Raw genomic sequence first — 16,837 nt, 5'->3', positions numbered from 1 at the left:
CTGCAGGTACCTGCAGTACTGTGAGCAGAGCCTATGCCCTCACAAGCCAAAACGATTAAAGCCAGCTGCATGCTGGGATTGCAGCACTGGCATCTGCATGGGGACAGCATAAGCTCTCCCCTACTTTTCACACATCTACATTTTGTGCATGTCCATTTTTTAGCATGTTTTTTTTTTTAAAAAAGATCCCATACATTTTGCCCCTACAAGACTGAGAAAGACCTCAGGTGGCAAGAAGCTCACTGCTGTTGGTACAGACAAACCTGGGTTCTTGGAAGGAAAAGCAAAAGGAAGACACAGATGCACTTCCTCCTCTTCCCAGTATATGATTCGGAGGGGAGACTAAGAGGCACGCCCTGGCTCTCCCTTCCCTTTGCTCCTTCCTGCAGGCCGAATGGCACAGACGTGCTGTGAGGCCTCAGGACGGCACCAAGCATGCCGCAGCCAGGGAGAGCTCTGGGCTGCTGCAGGACAGGCCCTGTCCTCACCCTGGCATTGGCCAGCTCAAGTCAGAGCCAAAAAAGGCACAGACATGGCCACTTTCTTAGTTCATCTCCTTCCTCCTAAATAACTGCACCCATTCTTTGCAGAAACATGTAAAATCTGCACTGCAAAACGAATGGCAGATATTCCTCTAGGTCAGCTCCATCACGAGCCCCATGGGCCAGCGGCTATTTGTTCAGGCAGGACAGGCAGCGAAAGAGGCCAGGCGCATGCAGCACTTTGAGGTCCCTCTTTTGTAGGGAGAGAACAAGCACAGCATCATCATGACACGTTGTAAAATCGTTTGCATTCATTTGCATGAACATGAAATCTCTGCAGACCTCCAAACCTTGCATATTGTATTAAGAAGCTACTATCAGCTGTAACCATCTTATAGCAAATCTGTATCATTGCAATGAAATAATAATTGCAGAGGACATCCTACGAAGGCTCCTCGGAGGGAAGGCAGGAAAAGCTGTGGGAAGGACTGCACAAGTGGTTCATTTGCATTGGCTGCCCTTATTATTCCTCTGAGATCTTTTTTTTCTTCAGTATTAATTAAAGCTCATGCTGTGACAATCCTAGGCGGGGGGCGTGTTGAACCACTGGAACATACTTTAGCAGATTTTGCTTATCCCACTACATTTTATTTTTGCCTGAGCCCGAAAAACATAAAGAGGACAGGAGAGCGCTCAGGAATATGTTGCGCGTAGGGACAAAAGCCTGATGGAAACAGATTCCGGCTTTCTTTGTATAAAAAGCTCTGCTGATCCCCTCTGCTGACAGTGCGCAAAGCGCTGTGTGGTTTGCACCCCACCCGGCGCCACTAGGAAACCTCCCAAATCCGCCGGGCGCCAGGCTGCCTGCTGCGTGCAGGGTCTGTGCTTCACACCGAAGTGGGAGCAAAGGCTCCTCACTGCCTGGGGCTTCGCACAGGTCCACAGCGGCCTCGGTTCAGCTGCTCTGGAGATTGTGGAGACCTCCAGGACTGCCTAGCTTCAGAAAGCCGGGTCTCATCTCACACCCTGCTTTCCAGGGAAGTTAGTCGTCACCTGGAAAGATGAACCAGGGAAAATGTAAAATCCAGTAATGCCRTGAAAGCCCTGCAGGCTCAGGTTGCTACAGGAAAGATCTTCCCACCCTCTTCCCTGTTTTTTCAATCAGAAACTGGGTCTCAGACCAAGCTCTGCCCATAGGGCCTGTCGGCACCCAGYGACATGTGGGCTGGCCATGCAGCTCTGCAAGGGCGCGCAAAGCCTTCCCGCCGGAGCGGATCCGCCTCCCCCCGTGCTGCCTCGCTGCCAGGCAGCCCCAGAGCCCCCGCGGGCATGCGCGACCCTGGCTGGGAAATGAGCTTATATTTTTCAGAGGGTTTAAATCCACAGCTTACCATGGCACTCACCAAGAAGAAACACTGGCCCGCACAGGCCATGTCAGCCTTTCCAGGTCAACTTTTACATCTCACACCCTTAGGAATAGCTGGGAGGCGAAATGTGCTGTTGCTAAATTGCCGTGGGCCGTGCATGCCAAGAAATGGGCTGCAGAAGTGCAAATCGATGGACTTATTCAATTAAAAATTAATCTAAACACCATAAATCTAGGTTTTGCTTCAATAGCATTTGAATTAGCATCTTGTTACGTTTAGAATAGGCAGGGCCACCCTACACCTTGCACAAAAAAACTCTCCTCCTGGAAACAGTGGCCACTGTGCCACGGCTGTAAAACAGGATTAGTATTCATTTACATGCTATACAAAAGGGAAGCCTTAACAGACTTTAATCTGAAAAAGCTTTTTTGAGTGATTAAATACTTAGAAACGCAACTGGCAGTCTTTTAAATTGATTCGCCTTCCAAAAGTTTATCTGTAATCTTGCTAGCTGCTTCCTACACAGGCCTTCATGCACATGAATCCAGATATGAGATCAGGGCCTCATTCTCCTAATTTCTCAGTCATCTGACTTTGTAATGCTTGAGTCTAGATGTGAACAGCATGAAAAAGGACATAAGTTTTAGGAGAAAACTGTTTTCTCCATGCTCAGAATGTACATTTTTTTGAATGAAAAATCATCAAAATTGTTGTTGGAATTCTTGGTGCTGGGAAAAAAATGGCCTTTTTTGGTGCAGAATTCCAAAGTTTCCATGACTCAGAAAGTGTTACGAAAGGCCGTTTTTTTCTTAGAAAAATGTCATTTGGAGATCAAAAAGCAAAAATTCTCACATGCTTTGTTACATTTCATATATAAGATTTTCCGTTGAGAAAAAATGCCAATCTTGCCTCATCAGGGATGGCTCACAGCAAAACGAGGCTTGTTCAGAAAGCACCAAAGGCAGGAGACGCCGATCTGGTCCACGAGGTGGCCACTTCGGGGCACACGAGGCTGCAGCCTCCATCCGAGCCCCCCGGACAGGGGCGCCCAGCAAGTCTCTCCCAGGGGGATTTCTGCATCTGCCCTGCAACCTTTCCTAGGGAAGGGCATCACAGAGGCATCCTCTGCCTATTTGCTTAAAACCAGTAGAAAAACAGTAGCTTTGAAACCTATAGCTTTCTATCACCTCTGGTTGAAATCAGCCAATGGTCCACAAGCGATGGGAAGAGGCCAGAGATACACTGCCCCGTGCAGCGTGTGATTGCATAAGCATTTCCTTCGGGAAAGCAGACTGAAAGCATATACCAGAAACAGATTTTTGAAAGATGTGTTCATCTACTCGTTGTCACAAGTAGTAAGACTGAGGAAGTCTTGCTGCATAATCCTATGACCTGTGTAGCAAAGGAACACAATGCTTCCTTCTGGCCTTAAAACATTTATTCGTATAAAAGAGAAAAACTAAAAATAGAAAATTGCTGTTCAGAAAGGATCAGAACCACATTTGTCACTTTACGCATGACATTTTTTGTAAAATGTGTCATTTTACATGTTTTATGAAGAATCTGAATTTGTCTATGCTTGTGTTGGGAAAACTAAAGCACCACTTCCAGTGAAGCGCTACACATGTAATTGTAAATGTAAAGGATGGGGGCTGTTTTATGTCACCCACTTGTTGTTGTCGCTTTTCCCTCCAGGTTGCATGGGTCAGGATGTATCCGGAGAGGCATGTAGCAGCTCGGCTAGCGAGATATACAGATATAGATATATTGCTTCAGTGGTGCATCCTTAGGGGAAGCTAGTAATACGGCCTCCTCCTGTCACATTTGAGTATTGCAAATATCAAGGGGAAAGAGAGGAAATGCCTCTGCACATGGGCCTGCAAGTCTGCTTGCCTTCATGTACGCATCTTCTCACCTTTTATTCTTGTGTACGCCGAGCATAAACCGCTCACAGCCTCAATGTGCGTCTGCGACAAACGTATGCATCCCCAGCATTGCCAGCTGGAGCAAGTTACACTGTTTTACTTCTCACTGTCCATATTTAAAATTCATCACTGTTTACATTTTGCTTGGACATGGCCAGGAAGCTTACAAGAAAAATGCATTAGTTTGAATTTAGCACAGGGACTCTAATCCTCTCAATTTTGGTACAATAAATTGCAGAATCTACTCACTGCAAATGTCTTCTTCCCTGCAGAGGATGTCTTTTTATAGGAAGTAACTGTTATTAAATGAAATTTATCCTGCAAGCATTAAAAGTACATGGTTGAGAAGAACCTGTTATCAGAAGTCCCCTGGATTCTGCAATTTTGCAGAGCGATTCTGCCACAGAATCCATTCCTGGCGGTTGGACTGCACTCCTGAGCCTCTCCTTGCAAAATTGAAATATATATCATTTCTAGTCCTTGCAATTGCAAGAACAACCTTGAAAATAAGAGCTTCATGTAATCCAATGCAATAGCATCAAGCTGAGACTGTGGGGAATTGAAACAACCTTTCATTATTCCTTGAGATAAGGTATATGGAAGAAAGGGAGGCCCATGGAGGGCCCACTGAAACGGTAAGATTGTTTAATGAAATGTAAAATTTGGAATGTGTTAATTTAACTATTTAAATATATACATACATATGTTGCTAACTGTTTATTTGCTCTTCCTCAGGCTAGGGCGCAAGGGCAGAGTCGGTTTCTTGGGCACGCAAAGTGGCGCGGCTTGTCCTTGGCTGCCCAGGGGCGTGGGCAGCCAGCGCAAGCTGGGCCGGGGGCCCACACCGTGCTCACCCACCCCGGGGGAGGCTCCCCTAGGTGCTTGCTTCGTGCAGCATGGAGAGCACGGGCAAAAAAAAGAAAAGAAAAAAAAAGAAGAAAAACGGGATCGCGAAAAGACAGCTTCCCCAAGGACCTGTGTGTGGCTTGCGGTATTCACTGGGAGAAGCTATAGAAACGTGCACATTAGCTGAATGAAGGGCTCCCCATTTTCGGCATGTAATGTAACACAACGTAATGTAGCACAACGTAAAAAAACACACAGCAACACAAATTATATATAATACTAACTTATCACAGAATATCTCTGCATATCTATAGATATACATTTATACATAAAAAGTGGTGTGCTCTGATCCCCTGAGGCCTCCCCGGAGGGTGCCTACAAGGGCGCCCGTCAGCGGCAGGCTGCGGGAAGCTACCCAACGCTCCCCGCGCCCGCCGCCATTATTGCGTCACAACGCCCCACATCCGCCACTACACCCACCGCCCCCACGTGGCAGCAGTCGCGAGCTCCCGGCGGATGTAGCCAACGGGGGCGTGGCAGCGCCCGGCGGACAGCCAATGGCGGGCGCTCCCGCGCCGCGGCCCCGCCCCGCGAGCAGGCGCCGGGGAGGGGAGTTAAAGGGGCCGCGGGGTGCGGGGAGGATGGAACCCGGCGGCGGCGGCGGCGGCGGCGGCGGCGGCGGCGGCGGCGGCGGCGGCGGCGGCGGCGGCGGCGGCGGCGGCGGCGGCGGCGGCGGCGGCCTCCTCCTGTACTTCGCCTACGGCAGCAACCTGCTGCGGCAGAGGCTCCTGCTGAGCAGCCCCTCGGCGGCGCTCTGCGCGGTTGCCCGCCTACAGGTGCGTGCGCGGGGGGGCGGCCGCCGGCCCCTTTAAGGAGGGTGTCGCCTCCCGAGGCGGCCGAGGGGTGCCCGACTGAATCGGTCGTTCCTCGCTGCCACTGGTGTTGGGGGGTTATGGATTTTTTTTGGGGGGGGGTATAAGACTGTACTTGAAATGCCAGCGCTAGGGTGTTGCATCATCTCTGCTGTCACTGCAAACTTCTTGCTACGTGCGCGGGCTTGAAGCTGCAGATTGCATCTAGAACCTGTCTCCTGAAAGGCAGGCTGCGAAAAGGCATATATTAGTGTCCCCCCCTTCTATTATTATTATTTTATGGGGGTTAATCAAGCCTCTAAGACTGTCAACCAAGACCGTACACATACAGGGTAATGAAAGTTTTGAACCTAAATGAGTAGGAGGTGCTCAGGTGGGTTTACAGGTAAGTTTCCTGCAGCTTTGCAATAAAGATGCTTTATTTAAAAAAAAAAAAAAAACTCCTTCACTTGCCCCGCACTGGTTACAAGAAGGAAACCCTCCCCCTGCTGTGTTACAGGCAGGATGAAAGCTTTCCAACAGCACAGTGCAATCAAGATTTCAAAGAACTTCTTGGCAAAATCAGCTGCTGCTTGAGGGTACTTGATCCTTGAGGTGTTTTATATACTGACTGTGTGGTGAGCTTGGGGGCTGGGGGCAGCAGGGTAGCCTGGCTGGGGGCGCAGCCTCCACAGTGCAATAGCAGGGTTACTGGTTCTTCCTCCCAATGTGCCTCACGTGTGTGGGGGTGGCTGAGGACCGATGACCAGTCTTGGTGGGGCTGTATGAGGCTTCATTGAGTAACTGTTCAGCTTCTACTTAAACTAGCTGAGGACTTCAAGGAAGCTTGCACGTGCATCGTATAGGAGCTATAGGTGCATCATATGGTAGCTTCTTCCAGGTTTCAGCTTTTCCCTTATTTCCTTTTCAAATGAAGCTTTTTTTCCCCCTTTTCAAAGGAGAAGGAGCAGGCTTTTCCTTTGAGTGGAAAAGCATGAGTGGAGTTTTTAACTTTTTTGTCTGTGCAGAAAGTTGTTTCTTCAAGTTGCAGTTGACACCTTCCTACAGCCTGGCTGCTGCCATGGGGTTGGTTGGTTTGTTTGTTTCTGAACAGTTATTAAATGCTACTATATCGATCTGGCTTTAATGTAGACTGGGAAACACAAGCTCCTTGTCATTAAGTAGTTGATGTACAGATTTGTACTATTACAATGATCTTTGGAGGAGCAGAACATTTATTGATACCACTTAAGGACTATCTGCAGGTTCTCTAGGGGTAATTGGGAAGAAAACATTCAGCATTAGAGAGCATATGACAAAGCTCCAAAAACACTTGTGTTTAATAAACTCCTACGGCCAGGTGTTTGGTGTCTCTTGGCACCATCTACCTGGCAATTAGGGCCTGCTCCTGTAAGTGCCTCACGCTTTAGAGACACCACTGACAAGCTAAACACACCAAACGCCCAGCATCCTGTGGGATCAGGCCTCAGAGGTGAGGAGGAAAGTAGCAGTATTGTGCCACTTATCCAAAGGTAAGTACTTTGGATAAAAGAGAGCCCCATGAAGACTTTTGCCTTGCTGCAGCTTTCCTTTTGTATTTCAGGTAAATTTTCAGGTTACACAGTAAGTGTCTGTTGTCACACGCAAGTTAGCTGTTGCAAGAGCTCTGTTGCTGGCTTCTCTAACAGACCTTTGAGCACTTGCTGTGCTCCTTGCTAACACATGGTGGCTTCAGTCCGTTGCTTGAAGATGACTCAAAATCACTGATACCTGCGAGCAAAGAAGTGCACAAAGGCTGGAGCTGATTTCTATTAATTGCTCTATGGTAAAAACATGGCAGCCTAATAAAATTTWAAAAATAGCCTATAAATAGGATATTTTGTATGCTAAACAAGAATAAGAATGTTTATAAGAATATATAACTTTTAAACATTTGTTAATTTTCAGTCAAAAACTGGAGGAAATGGAATATATTACAAGCACAGAAATCTCATTTCATCAATATTTAGAAAAAGGGCCAGAGACCAAGCTCTTGATCCAAGCATCTATTGCATTTGTTGCCTATCACCTGCAGTGCTTGCTGAGGTTGCCCATGTAGTGTAACGCAGTGTTTACTGCTTCCAGTATCTGAGCTAACCTAGTTATTTCTATACAGATTGTGTTGCACTTCTTGGGTGCTACCTGAAGGTTTTGTGCACTTCCTTGCAGGTATTGAATACAGATCACGTCCAAGAAAACAAAACTGGAGAAATCGTCTTTTTTTTTTTTTTTTTTTTTAATTATTAGACTGCTGTGAGTATGCCTGGTTCTACTACAGTATTTCCTTGGGACAGCCCTGCAAACACTTGTCCACATCTATAGCTTCAGGCCTCTACTTGACTGGTCTATTTACTTGCCTGCAAATTTGTTATGCCTGACTTGTCTGCAGGGTCTAGTCCAGAGTCCTGATCAATGTGCAGTAATCCAGTGACCCAGGCACTGCAAAGCCATTTTACAGCAGCTTGTAGAATGGTTGATGATTAGTGGGTCTAGGTAAACTACTGTTTTCCTAGAGAAACTGGTTTAATGAGGGACTCCTTATGAGGAAGGAAGATGACTCTACTGATGGAGTATACTGTGCATCTTYGCCAGGTTGCTGATAATTCTCATATCACTCACAGACGATCAATTGTGAAGTTCAGCTCTACACTGATGAAGATTTTTATTTCTTTAAGCCTCCAAGTGTTCAGCTTCTACAGTCTTTTACAATCAATCCCACATCTGCTAAGACATGTTTCAAGAAGGTAATGTCTCAGAAATTGAATATTAATGTGCACAGACATACAAGGTAACTTTGATGTGAAATATAGCTTAAAAAAGATGGAGAACGTGAGAAATAAGCAAAGCTGTAGAATTTCTTTTTTTTAACACTTTGCCTTTCCATTTTTTGTTGTTGTTGAACAGGTAGTCTTCCTCAAACTTCTTTTTCCTTTCCCTTCCCATTTGCTAGGGAAAGGTCCACAAACTGCCTAACAAATAGGAGAGGAAACTGAGTCTGTGCAGCATCAGCCATGTGAAGTTGCACTAGAAAAATGCAAGAAACCTTTATTCTGTTTTGCCTATATAGTGATATTTGGTATTACTTATAAAAGAAGGAGATATTTGGGGGGGAGGGGTTGGTGGGTTTGGGTTTTTTTTTTTTTTTTTTTTTTTTTTTAAGGATGTTTGTACTTGCAGAACCTGAACAAACTCAGTCAAGGTGGCACGTGCCTTGACTTATAAATACCCAAGAATGTTCCACTTGAGTGATTAGATTGCACAAAACACTGGAAAATACATAAGATGGTATTTTATGCCTGGGTTTCTATTAGTGCATGAGAAAAGAACCGCAACTCACCATCTTGGAAGCTTCTTTAATGTTACTATTTTCCTGAACCTTGCATGGTAGCATTTATGACTTRTGTTAGCACCAAAAGCTCCAAAGGAATGGGCATCAGGCAGGCACATCTCCTGAGGAAAGAGAAGAAAGCAGCAGGCAGTTCTCTCCTTCATGGCACACCCCAGCYGATAGCCCTTCAGCTCTTCCAAAGGGAAGCACATCAGTCCTGTCGCTGCTGACTTGGACAGAAGTAAAGCTGCCGTTCCCACGGCACTGCTGTGTTTGCAGAAACGGGCATGTGTGCTATTCTAGAGAAAGAACCRCGTACTCTATATTCCATTGTCTTCTCACTGCTAGAAATTTTTAGCGAATGTTCAGGCCAGCCTAAGAGTTTGGAGGTGGATCTGGATTTTTGCAGACCAAGGCTTTTACCAACAGCGCTCTCTGCCAGACCCCCCTTTCCTTTTGTCCCGAGGCCATTGTTTCTCTTGGGGAGTAGAAAAGGCTGACTTCAACCCTTAGCTGGGAGTTGGGTCTGATCCTGCCACTGTGACCATCAGTTCCTCCTCCTGGAGCTCCAAATGACTTCTTGTAGCTGGCTTTATAGCTGCCCGTTTCATGTTAAGAATAGTCAACAGCCCTTATCTTAAGTGGAAACTGATTCTCTGCATTGGTTTCATTTGCAGGATTTTAAGCTCGCTTTTGGCCATCATCAAGGCAGAATAAGTCCTCTCTGGCATGGAGGTACAGCTACCATTGTTCAGAGCCCTGGAGACGAAGTTTGGGGAATAGTGTGGAAAATGAACGCTAGCAATTTAAGTTCTCTGGATAAGTAGGTGACTTAACTTTGCTGTTTCATATTACTTCAGAGAGCAATTCAAAAATTATAGTGAATTTTTGGTAAAAGCCAATGTGGAGGCTTTGGTTAGGATCAAGAAGATGCTTTTGATTTTAATATGTGAATTTTACTCCACAATACATGTGCTGACTTCCAAAGCATTTGTGATTAAATGGCTTTGTTTTCCAAGCTAAAGCTCCTTAGAGAGATTTTAATAAGCTATGAAGCTTGACTTGGAGTTATGTTGTTCAGGTTACATTTTTTACCCCCTCCCCACAATGTCCTGTCCCATATCTGACTCCAAACTCTGTGTTTGATCTGTGAGCTGTTTTCCATTGCTCTAGGGAGAGTGTGCTTTGAGATTGACACCCGTTTCTGTCTCAGTACATCTAGACTCCAGCCGCAGTGGAAAAGGGAAGGGGTGAGAACCTGACTTTGCAGACAAGAAGCAGATCTTTAGCTTCCCCCAAAGGTCTCTTTGCTTGTTTTATTTTTGCATGTTCTCCCTTTTAAGGGAAAGGCTTTTAACCTTTGTAGACTTAAGGTAGATCCAAGCAGGGAACTCTGGCAGTCTTGTTTGCCCTTTTCAATGGGAAAGGCTGGCAGCACCTTGCAATGCACAGTGGCAAGTGCTCTCCTGGGCCTGATAGTTAAGTTTAAGACAACTTGAGCAAGTTGTTCCCAACCTGTGCACAGGTTGAAGAGCCCTGGAGAACCACCTGGGTAGACAAATCAAGGAGCGTATAACTTTCTGCAGAGCCGAAGTGAGGACTTGGACCCTCGTCTCCAGAACTTTGGCTAGTGTCCTGTGTTTACTGCACTGTTGGCACAGCACAGTGCTTCTGGTATGCAAGAATAGTTTGTTTGGAGCAGCTCAGCAATGTCAGTTAATTCCAGTGGAAGTGTGGGCTAGTGAGGCTAAGGAAAAAGGGCATATTAAGCTAGTTCAAAGCATTAAACTAGTGCAGCCCTGCTGCCTCTGGTACCATAGCAATTTTGGTTATTGCTGCACTGTGCTGTGCCAACGTGTCCTTATAACCCTGGCCATGAAACCTGAAGTTCCAACTTACTTTTCATTACCTGCAGTGAACCCAAAAGATAACAGAAACTGTTGACCAGCTGTTGACACCATGGAAATGGCCATGTTCAGCACTCTCACATCCTGGCTGGGAATGTTCGTCCTGAGCAGGAGGCCTCTAACTAGGACACTTCTGGCTGGGGAGAGCTGCACATGTCCCTACTTTATCTCCTCAGTTCCCCCTCTTTTGCTTGCACTAACACTTACTCTCCTCTCCCCCCTTCTCTTTCTGCTGATCGTTACTAAATTCTACTCACTTACCATTCTTTCATGAAGCTTCAGACTTCACAAGTATAAAGATCCTTCCGACCTGTCTGGCAGCATCTGCTTTGCTAGTAGCACCGCTTCCCCCCTATGGGACAATATTTTGTATTTAACTGTTAGAAATGTAGTTTACATACTGCAGAATTGCAGATCCCTGGCATATGTTTGGCAGGGGATAAACTCTTAATGCTAGCTAAGATGCTGGTTAGACAGGCCTAGAGAAACTGCTGTAACTCCAYCAGAAACTATAGGATGGATATGAGCATTAAAGGTTATTTTTTCCCAGCTGCCTCACTGTCATGAAGGTGATCTAGAAATGGGAGGAAGACAGACCTGACTTTTCCTTGCTCTTTTAGGATTTATTCTTTTAGGAGCAAAACTTTTTAATGTAGTGTGATTTGTGCTAAGCCTGAAGGAAGTAACTATGTACTTAAGGGTTCTACAGGCCCAAAATTGAAAAATCAGCACAGTAAATATTTGGGTCCTCTCTGCCCCATCTTTTATATCGCGTAAATGACTGGGCACCTGGCAGAATTGTTACAGAAGAAAAAACAAAACAAAACTGTGAAGTGAGAAGAAACCAGAGAGGAAACTGTTCCTATAAATACATAAAGAAGTAGTTTCCTCATCTGCATATCTTCCCTCTAAAAACCCTGGTGATAAATCATTTACCTATCAAACTTTTACACTGGGCTTTTTTTTAATGATAGTTGATAGTGTTCTTTTAAGGATTGCTTCTAAATAATTCTAATGAGCATACATGTATCACTGCTGAAGAAGTTGGGATTCTTTGGTTGTGCACAAGCAGATTTATTTGGAAGTTCTCAACTAATTTTTTTCTGGCATTTCCATGCATCACAAAAAACCCCCGTTACCCAATTATTCTGTCTGGGTAAAGAAGTTGGTGCTTTGTTAATCAGAAACAGAAGAGGGAGTGTGTAATTAATGCTATATATAGTTCAAACACTAATGAAATAATGTAATATTTAGAATGCAAAAATGGAGGAGGAATCTTTTGGTTGGATGAGTAATTTTTTTGTCTCTGAATGGGTTTCGGTGCTCTTTTCACAGCCAGACCTCAGTTTTGTTTTTTTTTGTTTTGTTTTGTTTTGTTTTTTTTGTCTTCTGTACGTCACAAATCTGTAGATCATCAACTAACGCATGACTTTTCCTCTTACATCCCAGCAGACAGTGTTACTTAACTGTAATTTTTTTCTTGCTCTCACACCTTCATGTGACTCTCTTTATTTTGTGTTCTTTTTGTTGGCCTTGATTGTGCACTTAGCTTCCAGTCTCTGCCTGCACTTACCTAGTTACTCTCAAAACATGGCCTGTGTTATGTATGTTAAGTAACTTGCAATGGTATTAAGTCTTTAAAAGAGAGAAAATGTGTCAAGCATCTGGATATCATTTTGACAAGCACTGTTAGAACCTGTTTTATCACTCTTATCTTTAGCACATTTAAGAAGTTAATTGTGATATAAAAAGTCTGTCTTGTGTTGYTTTAATTTCTTCTTTATTTCTTACTATTTCCTCAGACTTTTATTGGTGGTTAAATGTTAATGGTTAAAGACAGAAGGTAGCTTTTTTTTTAATCCCAAGGTAGCATGATTTTGCTGTTAAAAGAACAAAATGGAATGGTTTTTGCCCTGATCTAGCTCATTGGTGCTGTACAAGATCTACAAGTCTTGTGCAAATGAAAGGATGTCCTGGATTCTTCACTTGAACGTGCATTGCCAGAGTTATGCAAGTTTCCTCTTATTCAAATGTAACACAATGGGCAAGATAAAACTTTGTAATTGTTTCATTATCTCAGTGGAAGGTAATGAATGATATGTGCCTGGCTTATTAATTCTGATAATCTTGGTTGTGCTTCTGTTGTAGATTATAAAACTYGCACAGTAATTAACTGATTCGCAAGCAACATTCTTGCTCTAATTGTGCAAGTTAACCACTAGACTTCTTCCTTACATTACTAAAATGATAAAAGTGAATGTTGCACATTCTTTAGAAGACTTATTTTTGGATCTGAAACAAGTTTTGACAAAAAGAACAGGAATTTTTTTTTGTTTTAATTCAGTCAATGGTGCAACCAAGTGTTCTGCCTTAAGTTCTGTTATATTAAATGCATATGTTTAATTGCACACTTTGTTTGAAAGACATGATATAGTTGTCACCTGTGCATCAGTTGTTTGGCATGAAAAGAATGTCCTTTACAGGCAAGAGGGAGTTGAAGATGGCATTTATGTCCCAATCGAAGTTAATGTCCACACTCAAGCAGGAAAAGTACTGACCTGTCGCAGCTACCAGATGCGTGACTGTGTCTTTGGTCCCCCTTCTCCCCAGTATAAAAAGGTAGGTGTTGCATTGCTGTAATTCAGAGAGCGTGAACAGAAATGCATAGTGCAGTACTTCCATTCACTGTAAATAAAGTACTTATTAAATAGGACAGAAGGAGTGAGTAATTCTAATGTAAGGGTATAACTTAATCCTTGTGCAATGTACTAGTGCAGCGCTGCTTACAGAAGATTCCTGGCTTCTTAAAGACCTACTAAATCACTTTTGGTTTTTGCTTTAGTTCTGCTCAAATATGTGGGGGTAAATTACATAAAGGCTCTGTTGCAACCCATGAATTAGTTATAACTGACACACAGGGATTTCTGAGGGTTGCCAGGTGTTTCCATATATGCAGCAATTCTGTTTTGGTCTTAAAAATGAATGTGCTCCAGTAAAAGGACGGAGGGAAGCTTCTCTGTCCTTGAGCACCTGGCTTGGAGTCTCAAGGACACAGATTTTATCTATACTTTTATGAAACACTGTCTTTAAAACGAGAGATGTTGGTCATCGGACGCATTGCCCAGTGTATCGCAGGATTTCCAGCACCACTGTGGAGCACTACGCTTGATGACTGGGGAGGCAGAAGTCTTTCGACACTGTTCTGCAATTCACTGACTACGGAGACGCATGATCCACTCACTCAGCAGGCCTGACCTGCTTAGCTTGTGAGATCCCRTGAGGGCCTAGCCTCAGGTGGCATGACTGCGTGTCTGAAATTGTACAGTTATTAGGAATTGCAGATAGACAGCATCATAGTGTGTTGACCTTTTCTACTGAAAGCAAAGAAACAGGGGCTTGAGCCTGTTAAATCCCACGTGTGCATTGCGTCTCCTAACCGAGGAACTCACCACGTGAACTGGCTTCCAAGAGCATGGCTAAGGCCGGCTGCCGCAGCATTTGTTAAGAGAAAGCTTGCTTAGGAAGCAAGCTTTGCCATTTCACAAACCACTCCCCCCCCCCTCTTTTCTGTCCAGACAGGTCTTTAAGGCTTTTCAGGGAGTTAAGACTAATGCACTACCAATGACTGTGCTGCTGTGTGTGACTCTCCCTAGTACGCTGCAAGAGCAGGCTTTCAGTATTGGCAGCCTGATCTAGTTAAACATTCCCTCCTGCTGTTGTCAGGGTTGGCTGTTAGGTTTGGGTGGGGTTTTTTTTTTTTTTTTTCCTCCCTGCTCTTATTTGTTTAACCAAAGTTAGCCAGGCGGGAGGGCTAGATTTTAGTACAGGCGACTGCATCTGCACACAGTGATCCACATCCATCTAGTGCTGTGTACTTCTGTGGCAAAGGTCATACTGTTCTAGACATCTCATCCTTGAATTTCCTGGCGGTTGAATGAGTGAAATAATATTTACAATAGTATCAGCCTTTAAAATCTGCATATTTATCTGTTTGTTCATTCCTGTATGTGAACTTGCTGGTGTCTTTTCTAGTCTTGGCTCCTGCAGCCTCCTCTTTTCCTCTCACTTTGCCAATTATTTTCTTTTGCACTAAAACTTCAGTTTATTTTGCRTCTAGAAGGAAAGCTGCAGTAACAAACTTTAAGCCAGGTGTTTTTACTAAGCTGAGTACCTGTTTCTGTTACTATATTTCTACTCCTATAACCTGTCTAGGTCCCCACTGCTGTGCTTTGGATTCAAATGGTTTAGTTTGAAAAAGAATTTCAATAATAAATGCTGCTTTTCGCTCAGCTCTGATACTAAGGCTGACTGAAGACATAGAAGTCCTCTTCCTCCCTGGGGGAAAGAAAGAAATAACTGAACAGGAGCTTAATCATGCAGTCCTGTGCATGTTAATAGCTTTTTGGGATCCTAGGGGGTCTGTCTTGGTAGTACCTGGTATGAACCTCTTCACATTAATTTTGTTGATAGAGTCTTCAGTAGTCATCCAAAAGCCTTTAGCTCTCTTTGGGTGCAAACAACATTATTTGTGACTAATTCTCTTGTTACCGTAAGTGGTTCTTCCTGTATGAGCAAAAATGTCTGTAGGGGTCTCTCCTTCCTAACATTATTATTGAGGGCTTTTTCTTTTCTTTCCCCGCCCCCCTCCTTTTGACCGTAGGTTATCTGCATGGGTGCAAAACAGAATGGCTTGCCAGCGGAATATCAGAAGAAATTAGAAACTATAGAAACTAATAACTATGCAGGACCAGTGCCAATCTTGGAAGAAATTGAAGCTGCTRCTGAGGCAAAGAACATACCTTCTGCATAGAATACTTCTGCATTTGCTTGGCTTTTCACTGTGATTTAGATATCTTTCCTCACTCTGATCTGCAGTTTCTTTATTCCTCAGGAAAAAATGAGTTTGGTGCACATCTACAGCAAGCCATTAGATATAACGTGCAGTTTGAAGACACACTGGCATTGACAACTTCTTCACTTTGTATGTCTAGTTTGAGTACTTGCTGAAGTTTTCGTAGATTTGGAAACTATCTTTCTGTAATTCTCATGCAGTGATGCACATGATTTTGTGCTTCACGTCCTTCTGTTTACAGAGCTTTTTAAAAGAAAAAGGCCATCCTGCTAGGAATTTTTATCTATTGGTGTCTGAGGAATAAGGGCTGCAGGATCAGGCCCTTTGTTCTTAAATGCTGTGTACACAATTATCAAGAATTTCAAAGGTTTCCTAGGGTGCAAAATAGATTCAGAACTCTAAAGCAAGACTAAATATTTGTCTTTTATTTCCTGCTACTCCTCTTAATGGTTTAAAGCCCAACCTATCTGAAACTATGGAGTTTGGTCTTCATTTAAAAGGTTAATAAAGAAAGCAGAAGGATTTTTAAAAACTTTCCATGTTTTCAAGTGTTAGTCCAAAAGGCAACCCAGGCCTGAAATGTTCAGCAAAGGATCTCATTCAAAGCATCACAGCCTGCTCCTTTCCCTGTCTAGGAATCATCACAGGTAAACTAGGTTAGGTACCACCAACAGATGTTAAAGAGCTCATTTTAGTTAGATAATTCTAAGGATTTTTTTTAATGACTTGTTTGGATTTTTATTTTTTGGACTGGGTCTGAAGCCCAGTGAAACCAGTGGTTCTTCCTCTGAGTTAGTTCTGGTGCATTTCTTTTGTGTTTGGGGGTTTTATGCCCCCTCCTCCCCCCARTGAACAGACCTGCCCTCATTTTTTCACAGCGTTGACAATCTCCTGCAACACTGGAGGCTCTTGTACGATTTACAGCCCTTACGGTCCTCGGCACTCCCTGCAGTTAGTCTGCGGGGGGGAGGGTTGCCGCCTGAAAGATGCAAAAGGACTGAACTCCGAGTTACCCGCTGCGGTGCATGCTTTTCCCTTGATACAATCGGCGTCACTGCGCGGCTGCTTAAGCTGGGGAAAAAATCACAAAGTAACAGACTCACCTTGTCTTCGCCGCATGAACCTTTCCCGGGGGGGGGAGGCGCCTGTCCCGCGCGTGGCTGCGGGGGGAGACGGGGCCGCGCGGGGGGCGGGCGCTGCCGCCGGGGCGGGGCGGGAGCGGGGCGGGAGCGGCCTCGGC

The 16,837-nt window shown here is 44.4% G+C and overlaps 2 protein-coding genes across 11 annotated transcripts in view; both read left to right on the top strand.

The window, feature by feature from the left end:
* The first annotated feature begins 3,808 nt into the window (after positions 1-3,808).
* On the top strand, positions 3,809-15,718 carry GGCT (gamma-glutamylcyclotransferase). Its single transcript, XM_026068021.1, has 5 exons — positions 3,809-3,827; positions 5,338-5,456; positions 9,516-9,661; positions 13,229-13,364; positions 15,406-15,718. The coding sequence occupies exons 1-5, from the start codon at positions 3,809-3,811 to the stop codon at positions 15,553-15,555; spliced, it is 570 nt and encodes a 189-aa protein (XP_025923806.1). The 3' UTR covers positions 15,556-15,718.
* Positions 5,368-16,837, top strand: part of NOD1 (nucleotide binding oligomerization domain containing 1) — a 41,986-nt gene continuing 30,516 nt past the window's right edge. For 3 of the 10 annotated variants that reach the window (XR_003253863.1, XM_026067966.1, XM_026067978.1), the window contains exons 1-2: positions 9,577-9,665; positions 13,229-13,364. The gene's annotated coding sequence lies outside the window, so the exon portion shown is untranslated. Of the gene's footprint in view, positions 5,457-7,679; positions 8,255-9,515; positions 9,666-10,051; positions 10,140-13,228; positions 13,365-16,837 lie in introns of those variants that run through there. The other 7 variants (XM_026067972.1, XM_026067968.1, XM_026067969.1 and 4 more) reach the window with 7 other exon arrangements.

This window comes from Apteryx rowi, unplaced genomic scaffold (genome assembly GCF_003343035.1).
Source record: "Apteryx rowi isolate R43461 unplaced genomic scaffold, aptRow1 scaffold_266, whole genome shotgun sequence".
Taxonomy (NCBI): Eukaryota; Metazoa; Chordata; class Aves; order Apterygiformes; family Apterygidae; genus Apteryx; species Apteryx rowi.
This window is presented reverse-complemented; position numbering and strand designations above follow the sequence as displayed.